Source organism: Lissotriton vulgaris, chromosome 12 (genome assembly GCF_964263255.1).
Source record: "Lissotriton vulgaris chromosome 12, aLisVul1.2, whole genome shotgun sequence".
NCBI lineage: Eukaryota > Metazoa > Chordata > Amphibia > Caudata > Salamandridae > Lissotriton > Lissotriton vulgaris.
Window position 1 is genome coordinate 759079711 of NC_141700.1, and position 21342 is coordinate 759101052.

At 49.0% G+C, this 21342-nt stretch overlaps 1 protein-coding gene across 1 annotated transcript in view; it reads right to left on the reverse strand.

Moving 5' to 3' along the window:
* Nucleotides 1–21342, reverse strand: part of DNAH2 (dynein axonemal heavy chain 2) — a 2538822-nt gene that overhangs the window by 1322769 nt on the left and 1194711 nt on the right. The window contains exon 38 of the mRNA XM_086946066.1: nt 4106–4286. Coding sequence (XP_086802192.1) covers nt 4106–4286 — 181 coding nt within the window. The remainder of the gene's footprint in view (nt 1–4105; nt 4287–21342) is intronic.

Below are 21342 nucleotides of genomic sequence, written 5' to 3' on the forward strand. Positions count from 1 at the left end.
ATGCCTTCAGTGCTAGACGAATCGCCCGCAGCTCCAAAAGGTTGATATGGAGCCAGAACTCCGCCGGAGACCAGAGGCCTCTGATCTCCGCCTCTCCCATGTGGCCCCCCCAGCCGTGGAGGGACGCGTCCGTCACAACCACGTGCTCCGGGTGGGGTAGGTAGAGGGATCTGCCACTGACCTAGTCGCGGTCCGTGAGCCACCACTGCAGTTGTCTCGCAGTGCCCTCCGAGATCAAGACATGATCGGACAGGTTGCCCTGATGCTCGGCCCACTGAAACTTCAGGTCCCACTGCAGAGCCCGCATCCGCCACCGGGCGTGATGCACCAGAAGGATGCAGGAGGCCATCAGCCCCAGAAGCAGCAGCGTCAACCTGACCGAGACTAGGGATAACGGCTGAAAGATGGGAATCAGAGCCTGTATATCCCGTACCCGCTATTCGGGAGGGTAAACCCGAAACTGCGCCGAGTCGAGAACCGCTCCGATGAAGAGGAGCTTCTGAGAGGGACACAGGTGCGACTTCGGCACATTGATGGAGAACCCCAGCAAATGCAGGAGGTCGGCCGTAGTCTGGAGGTGGCTGACGACTGTCTGGGGTGAGCCCGCCTTCAACAACCAGTCGTCTAGGTAGGGGAAGACTGACACCCCTAACCTGCGCAGATGAGCTGCGACCACGGCCATCACCTTCGTGAACACCCGTGGGTCGCTGGTAAGGCTGAAGGGGAGCACGGTAAACTGAAAGTGCTCTTGGCCTACTGTGAACCGCAGGTAACGCCGGTGGGCCGGCAGGACGTGGATGTGGAAATAAGCGTCCTGCAAGTCCAACGCTACCAGCCAGTCTTCTGCGTCCAGGGCAGCTAGGACCTGAGCCAAAGTCAGCATCTTGAACTTCTCCTTCCGGAGGAAGCCGTTGATGTTTCGCAGGTCCAAGATAGGGCGTAGGCCCCCTTTGCCCTTCTTGGGTACCAGAAAGTAGTGGGAGTAACATCCACACCCTACTTCTGGCCCAGGAACGCGCTCGATGGCCCCCTTGGCCAAGAGGGCCGTGACTTCCTCTCCAGAAGTTGCAAGTGATCCCTCGACACGCGGTGGCATTGCGGTGGCATGGATGGAGGGGTCGCCTCGAAGGGGAGGGAGTAGCCCCTTCGGACGATCCGCAGCACCCACCTGTCCGATGTGATAGTGCGCCAGTGGGAGAGGTGATGGCGAACCCTGCCGCCCACAGGCGTCACATGGACCTGAAAACTCGGATTAGGAAAGTTTTGAGGCGGGTGCTGTGGAGGGAGGTGTGGACTGGCCTCGCCGTTGTCCTCGACCGCCGCCACGGCGGTTTCCACGGCCGCCACCGCGCTGTTGAACATTTTGCGGCGCGTGGCTGGCAGCACGTGTGGGGGCGCCCCTTCCGTGGCCACGAAAGGAGCGAAAGGCACCCGTTTGCTGGCGTGGGGCCGAGAGGCACAAGGACTTGGCCGTAGCCCTGGAGTCCTTAAAACGTTCCAGCGCATGGTCTGCCTTGTCGCCGAAGAGGCGACAGCCCTCGAACGGCATGTCCAGAAGTGTGGCCTGGACATCGGCCGAGAAGTTGGCGGACCTCAACCAGGCGTGGCGTCGAACCGCCAACTCCGTTGCCATTGCCCTGCCCAGTGAGTCCGTGGTATCCAGCCCACACTGGATGGAATAACGCGCTGCATCTCGGCCCTCCGCAAGGGTTTGGGCGAGTTTAGCCCGGACCTCCTCCGGACATTGTGGCAACACGTCCGCAACCGCGTCCCACAGAGTGTGGGTGAAGCGGCCCAAGAGACAGGCTCAATGATTGGAGCGGCAGACCCTGATGCAGAGGTCTAGCCCAGGACCAGGGTTCAATTCCCCGCCTCGGCGGGTCTTGTGCTCAAATTTCCGCGGACCTGATAATTCTCGCCTTGGTGCCTATTCCAATCATGGAGTCCCACTCTGCAACTCTGGGCAATAGCTTGCTTAATCCCCACAACGGCCCCGACAACGCTAAGGATGCCTGGCCTCCACCTTGGGGGTGCCCAGGAGTGGACGCCTCACAGGGAAAGCCAGGATGGGTTCCACAGCGGTATTCGTACAAGCGCCTTGAGACCCTTGCGGGTAAGTAGTGTGCTATACAAGTATCAATTTACATTTACATTTACATATTGACAGACCGCAGCCCTAAGCTCACAGACGAGAATACCTTCTTCCCGAACTGTTTGTATCTCTTGGATTCCCCGTCGGGCGGGACCGACGGGAATGCGGTCTGGGAATTGGAGGCCTGGATGGCCAGGCTCTCGGGGTGGGATGGGTGGACAAAAAGCAAGGGTCGCCCGGGGCCGGGCGGTAGCGTTCCTATCCACAGGTGGACCTGTGGCGGGCTTGGACCAAGAACGTCACTCAAGGCCTCATTGAATGGCAGCAGAAGCTCACTGGAGCATGACTGCAGTTTGAGGACCTCAGTGAGGAGGTTAGTCCTCACAGCCGCGACGGGGAGCTCAAGGTGTAAGGCCTTGGCCGCCCTTGTCAACACTAGACCCCTCCTCCGAAGCCACGGTCGGAGGGGAGACAAATCCAGTGTCTGGCGAAGTGTCAATACCACTGGCCTCCTCAAGCTCATATACCCAGTCCTGTTGAGACTGGCACTCCAGTGCCGGAGGATCCTCAGACCCCTCCCAATCTTCCTCGTCACCCGTTTCCTGTAAAACTTCCTCCAAAGGCCGTCGGAAGCGGCGCCCAGCGGCGCTGTTCTGGCGCTGGAGTCAGACCGTAAGGAACATTGGAGACGGCGTCCACAGTGGGCGCCAGGGGTGACACCCGTGGGGCCGGCGCCGGTGTGGTCGACCGGTGACGACCCGGATCAGGAAGCGGATCCAGTGAAGTCCTGCGGCGCCGGGACCGAAGTCGCCGGCGGCGTCGGGGCCGAAGCACCCTACGGTGTCGGGGCCGAAGCACCTGACGGCGTCTGGGCCGAAGCACCCGACCCCCTAGGGCCTCCAGTCGGGACCGTTGGGCCCGGAGGCGCCACAGAACCCGACTGAGGAGGGAGGGACCTCATGGCCATGAGGTACCGCTCGATCTCCTCCGGCGTCGCGCCGTGTCCAGGGACCCGAAGGTGTGGGGCAGGCGGCGACGCTTGCGACTCCCGCGGAGCCGCTTGGGCGGTGTTGCCCGAGCCCCCGGCTGCATCGTGCGAGTGTCGGGGTAGGTCGGAGGAATGATGATGTCTCTCCGACCTCTCATGCCTCTTACCTGAGGACTTGGAGCCTGACGACCGGTGTCCACTCCCGGAGCTGCGATGACTCCGACCCCGCGACCTGCCCTCGACCTCCCGTGGGACCGGGACCTGGAGCGGCGCGGGGCCGACTGCCGGAGCTCGAGCCGCTTGCGGGACCGCTCCCGCCTAGCCTTCGACGTCAAGGCCCGGCAGTCGGAGAAGGTGCGGTCGTCGTGATCGAGGCCTAAGCACTTCAGGCACCGGCGATGGGGGTCCGTGACCGACATCAGTCGGTCGCACTTCGAGCAGGGTTTGAACCCGGGCATCCCTACCGGCACCGACAGAGTCGAAGACTCGAAGAAAGAAATGATCAAAAAGTTCAGTCAAAAAATGACTAGGGGTAGAGCTTCTCCAGATCTGCGCTAGCTGGCACGGAAAAAAGAAGAACTGACGTCAGCGCGCATGGGCGGCGTCTAAGTACTCCGATGACGTCATTACGACGCTGCCGACGACGGACGCGGAGCCGCAGACGACGCCTACCGACGCGCAGGGGTATTGCTACGCAAACATTTCCGGATCCAGTCTGACGCCTGGGGATATTCTAAGGTAAGGAATCTATCACTAACGTGTCTCTTTCAGATTGGACAATTACTTGTCACATCCAATCAGGTACACTGAAACATACACTGCTGGGAAGACTGTCTCCTCACATTAAACCAGCAGTTATCACACCATTGGTGTTCAGGGGAGGGGGATTTTTTCAGTTTAAAAGTAAATTATTTTTCTCCAGGTTTTTATTGCAGAAGTGTATGCAGATAACTCGAGTGCTCCTTTGCTCTTGTTACACTCTTCTTGAATTCAGAACAAAAGATTCCAAATAAAAGTACACCTACCTGGGTTCATAGTGATGAAGATACCACAAGACCAGACAAGGTTGATTTCCTTGCCTTCAAAGACAAAGCGGGTGAGGTTGGCAGCAAGGGCAGTCAAGATGGAAAGGATTTGCTGGGCCACAACAGATAGTACCTCAATGTTGATGCGGTTGAATTCATCAAAGCAGCCCCAAGCCCCTGTCTGGAAACAAACACAACAGGATCTGGTTTATGAATTACACCCCTCTTAATAGAGCCTAACAAGAATCATCACTGGGAAATTCTACTCCCAGGGTTTGTCAGAGTGGGTGACCAACACCATAAAACTTGCCTATCTTGGTTATCTGTGAGATATGTAACCTAATATCTTTTTACAGTCAGGAAGAAAACAAGTTACTTACTTGTAACTTTGGTTCCCCAGTATTGGTAACTGTGAGAAGTTGGCCTATATATGATGTTCACTATTCTAGTGAGCACCTTGCACCAGTCCAAACAACCCTTATGGTGATGGTTGTAAGTCAACCTTATAGATCAGCTATCCTAGTTGTAGCCTGGACAGAACAGTCTTAGGCTAAAAGACTCTTGAGGGCGTGTAAAGCCAGCTGTTGTACCATATGCAACCCCTTGAATATCAAATGAAAGGACACCACACAGGATATATATAAAAAATATATGTATTTATTTACTAACACACTCCTCTGAACTCTTTATAAGATCAGAGGAAAAAGCACATCACAAGTTACTTAGTCAGAATACGTTAAGTTGCACAAAACACAGTTAGGCCCTAGGGGCGAAGCAAACCATATACTAAGAAAGTGGTATAAGTACCACGTTACGAGAAAAGAAAGGCCTAAGGCCTAGAGAATCGCTGGGGCTTCATTATCTGAACCTTAGGTTAGGAGTGGGAGGGCCACAGGCGGGGCGTGCTGTGTCTTTACACACACGCGAGAGTCAATGTTAAGTCAATGGGAACTTAGAGTTTAGAAAAAGAAGGATTTAGGACACTTCCGGCCTAGCTAGAAGGAAACAACTAAAAACCCAGACACTTGGATAGTTAATACCCTTGGGAGCACCGAAGTACGTGTGTTACCTCACCCACAGGAACCGGGTGCATAGGTGTGAAGATGTGTCGGGTTTCGCCGTTGAAGTCTATGGAGCCTGTGAAGAAAGATGCTGCAGGCGACCAGGAGGAAGATGTCCGGGTGGATCCAAGGGTGGATCGAGGGTGAGGAAGAACTGAAAGCAGAGGGGACAGAGTCTGGTTCACTAGCCAGTGACCGGGTGGAACCAAAAAGGAACCAGACGACGTCGAGGAGCAATCAGGTGCTGTCGTGAAGCTTGTCTCTTCAGCCACGCGGACCAGGAGGCGTCGAGGACGACCAGATGCTGGAGAGGAGCTGTCCCACGAAGGTTCTCGCAGATGGAGGTCTCGACTGCAGGATTGGAGTCAACAAGCCTTGGCAAAGGCAACCCACGCAGGATTCAAAGAAGGCTTCTGATACAGACCAGCAAGGTCTGAGGTGCCTCACCTTTGCAGGGAGGCAAGGGCCAGTCTGGAGCAACCAGACCAGCGAGTTGGTTCAAAAGGATTGTCGTCACAGAGGCTGCTAGCCAACGGGCCAGCGACCGGACAACGCGTCGAGCAGAACACAAGCAGAAGGGCCCCAAGCAGAACTCGTGGAGTGTGGAGGGCTGATCTTGGGTGTAGGTGGAGCTCGGATTCTGGGCTTCTCAATCCCCAGTGCACAGCTTCGAGGATTCCTCAGGAGCTGCACAGTTAGCAAGTCGTGGACTTTTCAAGATGGGCGGTCCCACGTGTCTCGACGCCTCCACGGATCTCAGCTATGCTGCAGATGTGAAGAGAGGGTGAGAGAGGTCTGGAAGTCTGGGTCTTATCAGGCTCTGTGCTCGGTTCCCGGCGGGAGCGTCGAAAAAGCAAGCCGTTGATTTGCTGGATGGTGCCTGGTAGCCCAGGGTGGTCACTCCTTGGCCACAAGGGAGATTCTTCAGTCTTCAGCTTTAGCAGAACGTTGAAGATCCAGAGTTTCGTTTCAAGTTTCAGTTCAGGATCTAATCTAAAGTCCTTGGGCTCAGCTCCTACCTTTATACAACTAAAAGGGGCTGGATTACTGTCTAGGTCCCTCCTATGGGTGGGACCAGGAAGGGGGGTGGTTACACCCCCTTTCCTTTGTCCAGTTTCGTGCCAGAGCTGGGGCTGGAGTGCCCCAGCAACCGGTTTGAATTGGGGTATGCATGGAGCACCTAGTGTGCCCCAGGCAGTGCCTCATTCTATTCAGCCCTCCCAGTCCCAATACACAAAGTCCTGTCTGGGGTGGTGCTCGCACAACTCTAGGCAGGAAACCTATTGTCCAAACCTCAGTGACTGGAAGGACTCCCAGCAGCAGGAGGTCAGACTTGTGTCTGTGGCAGCAGTATCCATTTTGTGACGCTGGGGCTCTGGTTGACTTTAACCAGGATAGTCAGAACTAACATGTCTTCTCCTTCTAGAAGGGTGGAATGCTACCCCCGTCGCCAGAATTGGCGAGGGGGTAGTATTCCAAAGCGTATGTCACCTTACACGACATGTTTAGATAAAGCCAAACCAAAGTTAGCATTCAACTGCGAGGATTATAATGCATTTAAGATTATATGGTATGGCGATATCATAGAACAGCTATAAGGACATGGTTCCGAAAGCTGCATACAGGCTCAGCTCATGCTAGAGCACCATCTCACACATAACCAAGCACTCTGCCTCCAGGATTGTTAAGGCCTGCCATAGGAGTGACGTATAGGTTACTGTGTGTCTATATATAAGGGTAGATATAGGAATACTATACCTAAGCAAGGGGTGATTACACAACCTTGCCCCAGCTGAGGGATCAGCCAGTTGTGTCAGTTTGAGTGGCCAGCCAGGGGTGGCATAATACATGCTGCAGCCCCTGGCAGGCCTTCGTTACACCTATGCCCTGAGTACCTAAGGTACCCTTCTACAGGGGCTGACAAGGTGAACCAATTCCCAATTGTGTATGTACCTAGAGTGCATGGTTTGAATTTAGAGAGAGTGCATCTGGGCTGTGGGTCTGATTAGCCGGCCCACAGCCACATCTAAGCCGAAAACCAGTAAAGCAAAAGCAAAAAGTGGGGGTGACCATAGGAAGCAGACCCTACTCTCCTACAGTAACTTTCATAGATTCCCATGCTTTTGTATCATTCCCCGTCGTCAGAATGGGAGTCTCGGTAACAAAAATAACATAGCAGTAGGTACAAAAGAGAAAGAAAAAGGCCTAGGCCTCATTCCGTTTTGTAGCATATCCGCCTCTTTTTGTAAAAGAGACCAAACTAAGCATCAGCCAATCAGAAGAGACCCATCCCTTCGAACCCTCCTGAAGGAACCTCAAAGCCTCAGATTTTCGTAGCCGTTGTGTAACAGTAACCACATCTGCTGAAGGCTGAGCTTTCCTCGGGGACTGAGGAAATATAAATTTTTGGTCATGTTATGTTCCCTAGCGCGTACCCCACCGACTCCATGTACCAGCTTAAAGTGCATGTAACTTCCCTCCTGTGCCAGCTATGAAGACGCAAATACATTTGCGTCCAACGTTAACTTGTCCTCTTTCAGATCCACCCTGAATGGATTATATAGTCCGTTCCTAAGTATGCTATGCCACCCTCTTTTTGTAGTACACTTCACATGTTTTTTCTGCTCTGGCAGAGTAGGCCCTGAATTTCTGCCATCGAGCCTCTTTTCTGGCTTCTGGCTCTGACAGCCTCTGCCCAGGCTACCTCTGTACCCGTGAACTCTGACTTACTTCCAGCGCGGCCCCTCGCGCTCAGCTCAGCCTGCTTTCTGCCAAGACTGACTATAACCTTCGAATTATCTGTTCCGCTCCTCGAAAATGCATTCCTGCCTACTAGCTTCAGTAAACATCCTCTCCAGCTGCAGAGCCAAAGGGCCGACCCGTCCCAATGCAAATAATTCATAGCCTCTGTTACCATGCTTCCATGGAAGGCCCCGTGCCCCCACGCTTCTCATGCAGACACTTAGGCGCTTATACACGCATCCACAGTTAGCATAGAATAGCTTCTGCCCTAGAGACCTTTCCGCCCAGATAGTATGGTTCCTAAACATCAGATATCAGATATGATAGAAGTACAAGTTGATCTGACATGCCAGACTTCTGTCTCTTTCCGTCAGTGTAAATGTCAAGTCCCCTGCACCCCTCCAATCACACGTCATGCAGCTGCGCGCGCATCCAAGCTTCCGATTTCTGCTGACATTGCAACAATTCTGTTAGCACCACCCCTTGGTGCCACCCACTTGCGTCACCTATCAGTGACGTTTCTAGCACACACCCCCAGTTCACGCCTAGTTCACGCCTCTTGATTACGTACTTGTAACACGTGAATACTGTTATCTTGTCTTCTCTCAGCTGTTACGCCTACTGCACTACTTCCTATGGTATAAATCAAGTATATAAGCTATGTAATGTCAATAAAGTTTGCTCTATCCCTTCTGACACCCTTGTGGTGGTCAGAACATGATATCCTGGTCTTGACCATTCCTTTTTAAGGAATAAAACCCCTAAGAAACTCTAACACCACGGACTCTGTCTTTTTTCATTCCGATTGAGTTATTATTGATCAAGTACTTACCTGCATAGAAATTAAGAGAGTAAATTATTTATTTACGTCATTTTGGCGCCCGAATAGGGACCCCTCCCCCATCTCACGCGCCGGTTGGTGCGTTGCAAGCTCTGTCCCCTGCCGTCAGTTAGACGGAACCTACGCGTACCGGCAGGATTTCCTGCATCTCCCTCTGACCCAAGGAGGTGACGAAGACTGCGATCAGTGCCCAGACGAGGCGGTGAGGAGTGCGGAGGATCCCGACCAGAGCCTAGCCGAAAGAAGCAAGGTCCGAGGTGTCAAGAGGCCCACCAGGTTTCCGAAGTTTTCCGAGGTTTTCCGAAGTTCTCCGAAGTTTTCCGAAGTACCGAGTCGAGTCCAGTCGAGTTTTCCGAGGCCTTCTGTTTCCGTGCTTCCCGGTGAGTACCATTGCTGGGTCGTATCTAGACGGGTTTGGGTACACAAGTCCGGTCTGCACTGTTTTTAGGCAGTGTATCTGTACAGTTTAGCAGTATATCCAGTATTCTGAATTTTGGCACTGTTACACCAGTGTATCTGTACTGTTGAGCAGTACATCCAGTATAGGGGATAGTCATCTATGTCTCAAATGTTTTTATGTAATTAATGTCGTGGTATGAATGTGACTGTTTAAATGTGCATTATTGTGTTTCTCGTATAAACTAGCTGTCAGCAGTATTAAGGAGTAAGGATTGAGCATTCAGTAATAAGTAAATAAGATGCCGTTTTTCAACAAGTTAAAGCAGATAGGAACTAGGAAAGGGATACTGGAGGAAGAAATTCCTATTCCCCCTAGGGACACTCCAGGTAACTTTATGTACCACAAGCATGGCATAGATGCCATATTATATCTAGATTTATGGGCCGATTACACCAAGCATCTAGACGAAAGACACAGATGGCCCACTACCGGAACATGGGATGCCGAGTGCATCATGAAGGTAGAAGAAGCATTATGGAAAAAGAAAGCTAGACAATCTCAGAAAGACGCCATAGAATTTTGGCGTAAGGAATCACATAAGCGTGCAGAGAAAGCACTCCGTAGAGAAGACAGACTTAAAGAATCAGAGAAAGCCCAAGAAAACGAATTAGTTATTGAAGGGATCCGAGTAAAAACAGAACAAATAGACCGTGCCCGAAACAATCTCGTAAACGGTATGTACCTCGCGGCCGAGGGCACCTCTGAAGCCCTATCAGAAATACCGAAAAACTTACCGCCACCATTAGTTCTAACTAAAGTAATGCATAAGACTACTAAAGACATATTCTTAAATTCTTATCTAGAAGATGTAGCACCAGCTTACGCCAATCTGCCTGTTCGTGCCCTGCCTCCTGACAGGGACGGGGGTGGCAATCCGGCCCCAGATCATGTTCCGCCGATACCGCGACAGACCTCCCCCGTTCCGCCAGCTCCGCCACTTCCCGCACCCAAGATTAACCTACCGAAGCAAATCCTACCTGATCCTACTAAACGACAAATTCAAGTCCAGATCCAGACTCCGCAGGGAGATAATGCCCAAGCATCCGCCTCAGGAGGTGCGACTGCGGGTCTTCGGACCCCGCCATTAACACGCAGATTCAATTTCAGGGACACACAGAGTCCTCTCACGTTCCAGTCTCCCCGCCTTGATGCATTCAAGGAAAACATGTCCGTTTGCAGATATGATCCAGTACCCGGAAAAGACGATCTAATGATATTGGCATCACTACGGTTAAGATCTGCTACTGATATCTTGTTATGCTATGTAGGAATGAAGGAGCGTCTAGATAGAATATATGAGTTTGTTCAGACAGGAAAAGACCCTGACAGTATCAAGGATGCCATGGAGAAACAGAAAGTTGACATCCAAGCACAGATATTACGATTTTTCATAAATTGTCTAATAAGAGAACGAGACAGGCCCGAGACAGATCAGAGTGAGTTAGATGCACTAAACAAGTGGGGTCAAAATATAGCCGACGGAAAACATGACAGGGGGGCTTGCATAGCCAGTATGTACAAGAAAATTAGAAAGGCAGTGATAACGGCACACCAGAAAGGGAATGACAAAGCTTCCTCCGAGGAGGAAGAAGAAACTGAAGAACCAGGAAGGACTACAGATACTATAGCGTATGTAGGTAAGGGAAACTACCTTAGGAAAGGCATCCGTCCGGAAAACAAGAGAGTTTTTCTCTCTGCTTTAACAAACCCGAATTCTTCTGAACATCAGTTCCAGGAAACTGATAAAAGGCTTCGAGACCGAATGGGGTACCATGTACTCAATTCTATGGATGAACAGGAACTCGCTCGGTCAGCCGTGTTATGGGCCGAAAATCCAGACATATATAATGATGATACGTTAGCGCAGACATTCTTGAACCTCTCCCCAGACGAGCAGAAATTAGCAGGTGTATACATGATTCAGCACCTCCTCATTAAGTACAGAAACCATCATTCTGATCCAGGTCCCTTACACGAAACATTAGAAGCACTACTCATGGATAGATGGAGAGGTTTCAGCACCAAGTGAATACAAATAATTCTAGAACAACGACATAAATATAACACCTTCATAAGCTCTGAATATGTTCCCGCCCCACCTCCAGAAAGAAAAACGTACCACATGCAATGCAGTGGTGGCATTGAAAGTCAGAACCCCTTACGAGAAGTACACCCAGTTATGGGTGCGGATCACATCTTGAAGCGTGTGTATGTTCACACACCACTGACTAAGTTAGAACTGTTAGAAATGAAGAAACTAGTTCCCTGTCATGATAAAGACCCTGCAGGTTTTCACAGAGAGCTTAAAGACATGTTACTGATGGGGGATTACACGTATGATGATATTATGAAAATGTTAAAGGTACTGCTGCCCACGGGCATTTACGAGAAATTAAAGGAAAAAGAATGGGAGGTGGGGGACACAAAGATTGCATGGGCAGAAATAGAAGACGAAGAAAGCAAACGGGTCCCAGGGTTAGGCCTTGGGGACAAGACTAAAGCATTACCCGGATTAATAGTACAGGTTCTGCCAAGATTATTGACAACTAGAAAGGAAGATTGGGACGCAATCTCGTCCTGTAAACAGAAACAAGATGAAGATACTAGTGACTTCTATTCAAGATTCGAGAAATGTTTCATTATAAATAGTGGCTTACAACCAAGCAGCGAGTCGTATCCACACCTTTTTGTATCAAAACTAGTCGAGAACTCGCTACCATTAGTTAAAAATAGAGTGTACAAAGTTGAAAGTACTTGGCAGGCAAATACGCCATCCCAGATGCTACAAATGTTACAATACCATCAGAACAGAATTAGAGAAGAACAAGATCAGGAACAGAAACGTATGAAAGACACCAAGATGAAAATGTTAGTAGCTCAGACGGTCCCAGCCGACGGTCAGAGGAAGGGTGGGGCCCAGACAAGTCACACTACAGCTCCCGTTAAGGGAACGTGCAATTACTGCAAGCAGCCAGGTCACTACGTACATGAATGCCCAGTCCTGAAACATAACATAGCAACAGGTAAAACTAAAGAAAGACCGCATCCACCTAGACATGAACATGGGCATCAACAGACCTCACAGAGCGAACAGCCAATGCCAAACACACAGTCTATGCATGCTCCATCCCACACAGCGCAGACAGTAGCAGTACCACAGCCACAGCCCATTGCCGCGACTCAGCAAGTTTCGCAACAGATGTACCAGTATGCCCAATCTGCATATCCAGATTACCCCCGATATACATGAAACAGCCTAGAGAGGGAAGGTGGCTTGCCTCTTATTGAAATACCTGTAGATCAAGAAGGTCCTTATGTACACAGTCACGTATTGGGAAAAGACAGAAAGTTTTTAATTGACACCGGGGCAAGCCGCACCACAATCAGTCATAATGAAGTCCCAGGGGCACCCCTCTCAGGCTCACAGAATGTTTCCCTTGGTTTTTCAGGACAGCCTATTGTAAATGAGGTATCGGAACCAGTACCCTTGGCTGTGGGTCCATTATCACGAGTTACAGATTTGTTACTTACGAAATCATGCCCAGAAAATTTGTTAGGAATCAAAACTCTGAAAGCTCTAGGAGCTATAATATGCTGTTCCCCGGAGGGAGTTAGACTCTTTCTACGGGATTTCAAGGGTCATTATGTTTTACGAGAATTTGATGTCAGACTGAAAAATGTACCAGATCACCTATGGGCAAAAGGCCCAGCTGACGTAGGTTGTATGCATATCACTCCATATCGTGTTACACTCAAGACAGGAGTTGTTCTACCCAGAATCAGACAATACAAGTTACCACCCGATGCTGTAGTGGCTTTACTGAAAATCATTGAGGAGCTCATTGCCCAAGGAGTAGTCGTAGAGACCGACTCCAATGTCTGTAATTCACCCATCATTCCGATTCTTAAACGTACCGACCCCAATGCGCCGCCAGTATATCGGCTGGTGATTGATCTTCGAGAACTGAATAAATGCATTGTACCACAGTACCCTGTGGTCCCCGATATCTCTTCCCTATTGACTGCGATTGATTCAGAAGCAACGTTCTTTACTGTAATTGATCTCAAGAACGCTTTCTTCAGTGTACCTATTGATCCGGAGAGCCAATATCTCTTCGGATTCAGTTTAAATGGACGAAGTTTCAAATTTTCCCGCGCACCTCAAGGATTCACAGAAAGCCCCAGCATCTATAGTCAAGCACTGAAAAGACAACTAGATTGTATTCAGATGCCAGTTAACACCGCTTTACTGCAATACGTCGATGATCTACTGATCACCGCACGAAGTGAGCCCGATTGTGAACAAGCATCATTGACAGTTTTACATTTTCTGGCAGACAAGGGACACAAGGTGTCTCCTTCGAAGCTGCAATTCTGTGTTCAGCAAGTTGTGTACTTGGGTCACTTGCTGTCCAAAGTGGGGAGACAGCTCACTCCCGATCGCATTCAGTTAATTGTAAATATGCCACGACCCCAGACACAGAAAGAAGTGCGGGCCTTCATAGGCCTCACCTCGTACTGCAGACAATGGATTCCTCAATATGCATTTCTAGCTAAACCACTTATCCAGTTAACGACGCAGGAGGCAGCAACTTCGATTGCCCTCCCTTGGACTCAGGAACATACACAAGCCTTTGAGGAATTAAAGAAAGCATTATGCCAAGCACCAGTTTTAGCGACACCATGAGACAGCAAACCGTTTACACTTTTTGTTACAGAACGTGACGGTACAGCATTGTCTGTCCTCACTCAAGATCAGGCAGGTTCACATAAGCCTTGCGCTTATTTTTCAAGTACATTGGATTCAGTAGCCCAGGCACTCCCTGCGTGCTTAAAGTCAGTAGCAGCAACAGCGTTAGCAATAAGACAGAGCGATTCGATTGTTTTAGGCCATCAGTTAACAGTACAAGTTCCACATTCTGTAGAGGTTCTTTTAAACAGAACCCAGACTCAACACTTGACTATAGCACGACTGACAAGTTACGAATTAACACTATTCCAGCCACACATAGAAATCAGACGTTGCAGTATCTTGAACCCAGCAACACTGTTACCTATAGTTATGACAGATCCAGCTCCGCATGATTGCATAGAGATCATTAATGCAGTAACAAAGCCCCGACGAGATTTAACAGATGTTCCATTGACAAATCCAGACCTGACACTTTATGTGGATGGTTCATGTATGAGAACAAGTACAGGAGAATTAGTGGCCGCGTATGCCGTGACCACTGAAACTGAAGTTAAAGAAACACATCGTATTGATACACTGTCTGCTCAAGCGGCAGAGCTCATCGCTCTGACCCGAGCCTGTATACTAGCCAAGAACAGAAATGTCAACATATACACTGATTCCCGTTATGCGTTCGGAGTTGTACACGACTTCGGCATGTTATGGCAAGAACGAGGTTTTCTGACCTCTCATGGTGCCAAGATCCAACATGGTCCCCTCATTCAAGCACTGTTAGAAGCAATACATCTGCCTTCAGGCATATCCGTCATGAAGTGTAAAGCACATACTAAAGTCACAGATTCTGTTTCCCAGGGTAACGACCTGGCAGACCAGACAGCAAAACATACAGCACTGACTCACACCCAGACAACTGATGTGACAAAGACAATAGTACCGACCAAGTGTATGACAGTCAGGGATCCCACACTAGATGTTATCGACATTCAGACACATGCTACTCCAGAAGAAATAAAGAAATGGATTGAACTAGGAGGGATCCAGACAGATCAAGGTTGGATGACGAAGGGAAAATCTACATGGTTTCTCCCTGACTCTATGGTTCAAGTCATGATAAATACAGCACATAGCCCAGCACACCTAGGAGAGAAAGCGATGTTAGACAGTTTACAAAATCTTTGGAACAATAAACACTTACGAGCAGCAGCGAAACAGAAAGTGCGTACTTGCATGATCTGTTGTCAGTTCAATCCAGGAAAAAGCGTCCCTGTAGAGCAAGGTGGATTTCATCCTCCCGATCACCCTTTTGAAGTCCTCCAGATGGATTATATCCAGATGGACCGTTGTAGAGGATTCAAGTATGTTCTTGTAGTTGTTTGTGCTCTGTCCCGCTGGACCGAAGCATACCCAGTCCCAGATTACACTGCTCCGACCACTGCCAAGCAGCTGGTTCGTGAATTCTTCCCACGATACGGCTTGCCTCGTGTCGTGTACTCAGATAACGGTCAGCCATTCTCATCTGCATTAATGAAAGAAGTTTCTTTATTACTGGGATACCAGTGGAAGTTCCATTGTGTCCGACATCCCGAAGCCGCAGGCCTTGTAGAAAGACATAACCAGACACTAAAGATCCGCCTTGCCAAGATATGTCAGGAGAAAGGGGTCGACTGGATAGTCGCCCTGCCAGTGGCACTATTCTACATGAGAATGGTTGCCCATTCGAGATCAGGGCTATCCCCGTACGAGGTGGTCTTTGGCAGACCACCGAATATGTGGGGGACGCCCATTCCGAAAAAGATTACTGATGTTGATTGTAATATGTTGACAGATTACCTTGCCTCCTTGATGTCTGCACTCCAATCATGTTGTTCACAGGTTGCCGCAGCCTTCCCTGACAACACTGATGTAAAGCCACACGACGTCCGTCCTGGGGACATTGTACTAGTGCGCAACTTTGATAGAAAGAGTCCGCTGGAGCCCCGCTGGAAATCGCCGAAGACCGTCCTTCTCACCACGAGGACGGCCGTGAAAATCGAAGGAAGAAAGGGGTGGGTTCATACGAGTCATGTGAAAAAAATTTTTGGACTGAAACCTGACCGAGATTCGTCCACCCCCACCAAAGACTGTGTTGAGCCAAAAGACTTTACAGAATCTGAACGAGAAAAAACTTCTCAAGAAGAGTATCGCATGAAACTCCGATCTAGCAAGTCAGACAGTTTAATTGTTTAAGTCCTCCCCTAGGTGAATCGGTTAAATAGTTTCTGACATGTACCCCCTAGATCGAGATAGAGAGAGAAGCCAAGAAACGCACATACTGTAAATCACTTCGTAGTCACTGTATAGTGACACTATTAATCATGTTTATTCTGAGTATTTTAATTATTGTTGTTAGCATCGTTTTACCTATCTACTACCCTATTTTCAAGCGTGAACAATCTGCCTATAATGTATCTGCTGAACACACTTTTAGTGAGTTACCTCCACACGAGCTTTCCTACAGACTTGCGCTGCGCAACAACACATTCATTAGTATGCTACATCATTCTCATCAAACTAACAATGCTACAAATTGCTGGATATGTGGCCGACTCCCTCCCTACCAGAATTACAAGGGAGCTCTGCCCCTCTTTCCGTACCCATTCACTCACAATGGCTCCTGCGGAGCATGGTTTAAAATAATTAATTCCTTAGATCCTGATATTGCTGTTTTCGATGGGGGCTGGGTTTGGGGAAACCTGAACTTGGTCCTGCTCGACGTCTGTTACCCAGATAAGGAGGGACTCCCCACTAGAATAGGAACTGATCTAGAAAATGAAGTGTATGGATTAGGTAATTAAACAATTAGCCTCATGATTCTTACTGTTGAATCCGAAGACACGTCTGTTCTACCCATTATGTCAGTATTGCCAGTCACTGGTGAATTATGTATCAAGAAGAAAGGTTCAGTACACGTAGGTCATAGTAAATGCACTACTGTGGTCGAATTCAGTGATCATGGAAAATCGTCCTTCAAAGCTATCCGTCATTCTTACTTTGTTTGTGGTCATACCGCATACATACGCCTACCTCCAGATTGGGATGGTACCTGTTACATTGCATTCCTTCTGCCACCTGTTTTCCTAGCTCCCCCTGATTACCATAGAAATACCAATCTAGTAAAGAATAGATCCAGGAGAGATGTCCCACTTGTCGACTACACAGAAACGGCATGGGAACAGTACACCGACTTTAATAAAGGATTCTTTTTCTTTTTAGGACCTGTTCAGAATAGTAAATTAATACGCAGATTAACTAGAACACTTGAAGCAGTAGTGAATGAAACTGCCTCCGCCTTAGGTAACTTAACAGAAGAGCAGTCCGCCATGCGGGTTGTTGTCCTTCAAAATCGTCTTGTTATTGACGTCATCTTGGCAGATAGAGGTGGAGCCTGTAAGGTCATCGGGTCAAGTTGCTGTGTTTTCATACCACAAAACGCACCATCTGTATATCAAGCTATCACACGTCTCCATAAAATTGCAAATCAGATACATCAGAATCCAGGCACCTGGACTTGGTCCGGTTGGTTCTGGACAACGTTAACAGCTTGGGGATGGAAGATCCTATCCTTCCTAGGCATTGGCCTAGTCCTAGTATTCAGTTGCTGCCTGTGCCTGCAGTGTGGGCCAGCGATTTGTGGACTGTGTGCCACCTCTTGTATTGAACATTCCAGTTTTCTCTCAAAACGTAAACGAAAGAAAGAAGAACAAATGATGTTACAAGAACAAACTGATAGATTCATGAGGATCGATATATCATGAAGGGTCCGTAGGGAACAAGGAGGGAATGAGGAAATATAAATTTTTGGTCATGTTATGTTCCCTAGCGCGTACCCCACCGACTCCATGTACCAGCTTAAAGTGCATGTAACTTCCCTCCTGTGCCAGCTATGAAGACGCAAATACATTTGCGTCCAACGTTAACTTGTCCTCTTTCAGATCCACCCTGAATGGATTATATAGTCCGTTCCTAAGTATGCTATGCCACCCTCTTTTTGTAGTACACTTCACATGTTTTTTCTGCTCTGGCAGAGTAGGCCCTGAATTTCTGCCATCGAGCCTCTTTTCTGGCTTCTGGCTCTGACAGCCTCTGCCCAGGCTACCTCTGTACCCGTGAACTCTGACTTACTTCCAGCGCGGCCCCTCGCGCTCAGCTCAGCCTGCTTTCTGCCAAGACTGACTATAACCTTCGAATTATCTGTTCCGCTCCTCGAAAATGCATTCCTGCCTACTAGCTTCAGTAAACATCCTCTCCAGCTGCAGAGCCAAAGGGCCGACCCGTCCCAATGCAAATAATTCATAGCCTCTGTTACCATGCTTCCATGGAAGGCCCCGTGCCCCCACGCTTCTCATGCAGACACTTAGGCGCTTATACACGCATCCACAGTTAGCATAGAATAGCTTCTGCCCTAGAGACCTTTCCGCCCAGATAGTATGGTTCCTAAACATCAGATATCAGATATGATAGAAGTACAAGTTGATCTGACATGCCAGACTTCTGTCTCTTTCCGTCAGTGTAAATGTCAAGTCCCCTGCACCCCTCCAATCACACGTCATGCAGCTGCGCGCGCATCCAAGCTTCCGATTTCTGCTGACATTGCAACAATTCTGTTAGCACCACCCCTTGGTGCCACCCACTTGCGTCACCTATCAGTGACGTTTCTAGCACACACCCCCAGTTCACGCCTAGTTCACGCCTCTTGATTACGTACTTGTAACACGTGAATACTGTTATCTTGTCTTCTCTCAGCTGTTACGCCTACTGCACTACTTCCTATGGTATAAATCAAGTATATAAGCTATGTAATGTCAATAAAGTTTGCTCTATCCCTTCTGACACCCTTGTGGTGGTCAGAACATGATATCCTGGTCTTGACCATTCCTTTTTAAGGAATAAAACCCCTAAGAAACTCTAACACCACGGACTCTGTCTTTTTTCATTCCGATTGAGTTATTATTGATCAAGTACTTACCTGCATAGAAATTAAGAGAGTACATTATTTATTTACGTCAGGACGAGGGTGGGCACATGGGAATCTATGAAAGTTACCAATACTGGGGAAGCAAAGTTACAGGTAAGTAACTTGTTTTCGTGCCCCAGTATTGGAACTTTCATAGATTCCCATGCTTTTGTATCAGAGTAGCTAGCAGTAGAAATAAAGCACATTTTGTGGCGTAAATACAAAAACATCTCAGTATGCACACTCTCATAAGAGAAGAAGTAAATACACATTAGAATAGCCATTAGTAGCAACATTAGACACAAAATGTGCAGAAATAGGAAGGAGGGATAGTAAGGAAAGCTCACCAATTAGTGGAAGAGGTTCCTCTGGAATGCCTGGCCCACAGCTGTGTCTCCCTGCGTCAAGGTTTCCAAGCAGTAATGCTTCGTAAAGGTGTGTACGCTGCTCCAATTTGCAGCTCTGCAAATGTCACTGATGTGCACTCCAGCGAAGAGAGCTGTAGATGAAGCCACAGATCTTGTGGTGTGTGCCCTGATCCTGCTGCCAGTGGTTTACCCGCTGTTGAATGGCAATATAGAATGGCACTGGAGATCCATCTTGCAATACTTTGCTTCGAAAGTGGAAGGCCTTTGCGCGGACTTATGCTGAGCACCCAACGGTCCAATGTTATCGGAGACCAGTTGCGGAGGTATTGTGATACCCTGCCTCCTACAGATGTTGTCCTGGAGGAGGGCACAGCAGGAAGAGACAGAACGCCGCTATTGCCTCTTGGATGTATCACATCACTGGCGGTTCTGTTTCCCTCTGGAATTCGATCTTGAGAAAGTCGAGGTTTGACCCTGTTTCTGATGATAGGGCTGGTGATACTGTTGTGACGTTAATCCATATGACGAGTACCGCTGCTGCTGGTAAGAGCCTCTGTATGTGGTACTCCTGCCCCTGGCACCCCTGAAAGGGGCCTTCCGGTATTGAAGCGTACGAAGAGACCTAGCCATCTCTGTATCCTTCTTAATATCTTGGAGGGTATCATCTATGTGTTTTCCAAACAATGCCTCTCCATCGAAAGGAAGGTCCAAGATCTTATTCTGGACCTCCGGCCTGAACCAAGTCGCTCTGAGCCATCCTTGGCGACGAAGAACCGCTGCCCCAGCTATTGAGCGAAAAGCCGTTGTTGCAAAGTCCATGGCACAATCGATTACCTCCGCTGATGTTGCTTCCCCTTCCTGTAGTATCTTCTTCGCGTCACCTTTCGCTTCTTGGGGAAGTTGATCTAACTAAGGTGAAAGGTCACACCATAACTGGAGATCATACCTGCCCAGTATCGCCAAGTCTTTAGCTCCCCGCACCAGAAAACTAGCCATTGAAGAGAATCTTTTTCCAGCGTTATCTAGTCTCCTACCCTCTTTGTCAGGGGGAGTAGTCAAAGGTGCCGAAGGGTTGCGGGACTTCCTCTGTGCCGCCTGCGAAATCACAGAGTCTGGTTTTGGGTGCCCAGTCAGAGACGCCGGACCACCCTCAGGCACCTTATATTTCTTTTCCAGGCGCGGTAAGACAGTGACCACCATAGGCGGGTTCTTCATAGCCTTAAGACCTTCATCCCATACATGTTGTACAATAGGAATAGATTTGGTAACCTTTTTATATGGCTCTTTAAAGTCATACAGAAAACACTCAGTGGCAACAGAAGACATAGGCAGCTGGAATCTGCTAGATGCCCTCTCCATTAACTTATGAAACCCCCGATATCCAGCGGAGGGGAATCCACAGGGTCTGGACATGGTGATGCCAGGTCCGGGATTAGGTACTCATCCCATTCTAAGCCCTGATTAGGCCTGTCATGGAGATTGTGATACTCATCCGAGGAATCATCCTGTATGTCCGGTAGTGTTGAAGGTACATGTGAAGCAGGTGTCTGTGGCTGAGAGACCACCTGAGTTGGCAATTCTGGAGAGATCATCACTGGGGTTATAGGGGTAGGCAAGGCTTGAGTAGCCAGAATAGCAGCAGGCTGAGAGCACCTTGATTAGTAATCCTGCAACATGTTATGGAGATCTTGCAAGAAAGAAGTAGGAACAGATACCATCTCTTGGCCTGTGAACCCCTACGGTTGAGAAGAATGTTGATATGAACACTCCTGAAGAAACTCTCCCTCCGAATCTGTCTCCTGACATTTAACAAGCAGTTGGGATGGACTGTGCGTATACCCAAACGAGTCCTGATCATCATTATCAGAATCCTCATTTTCCTCTTCCAACAACAAAGTGGGAGGCAAGGGGGTAACCCTCCTTGGAGACGTAATGTTTGGAGTAATTATTTTCATAGAAATAGTAATTTTCTCCATCAACGATACTGTCGTCGACAGTTCCGTCGACAATGGAGCAGATAAAGGTAAACCTGCCGTCGTCGAGGTCGTCGACGGAAAAGCCACAGTCGATGGATGAACT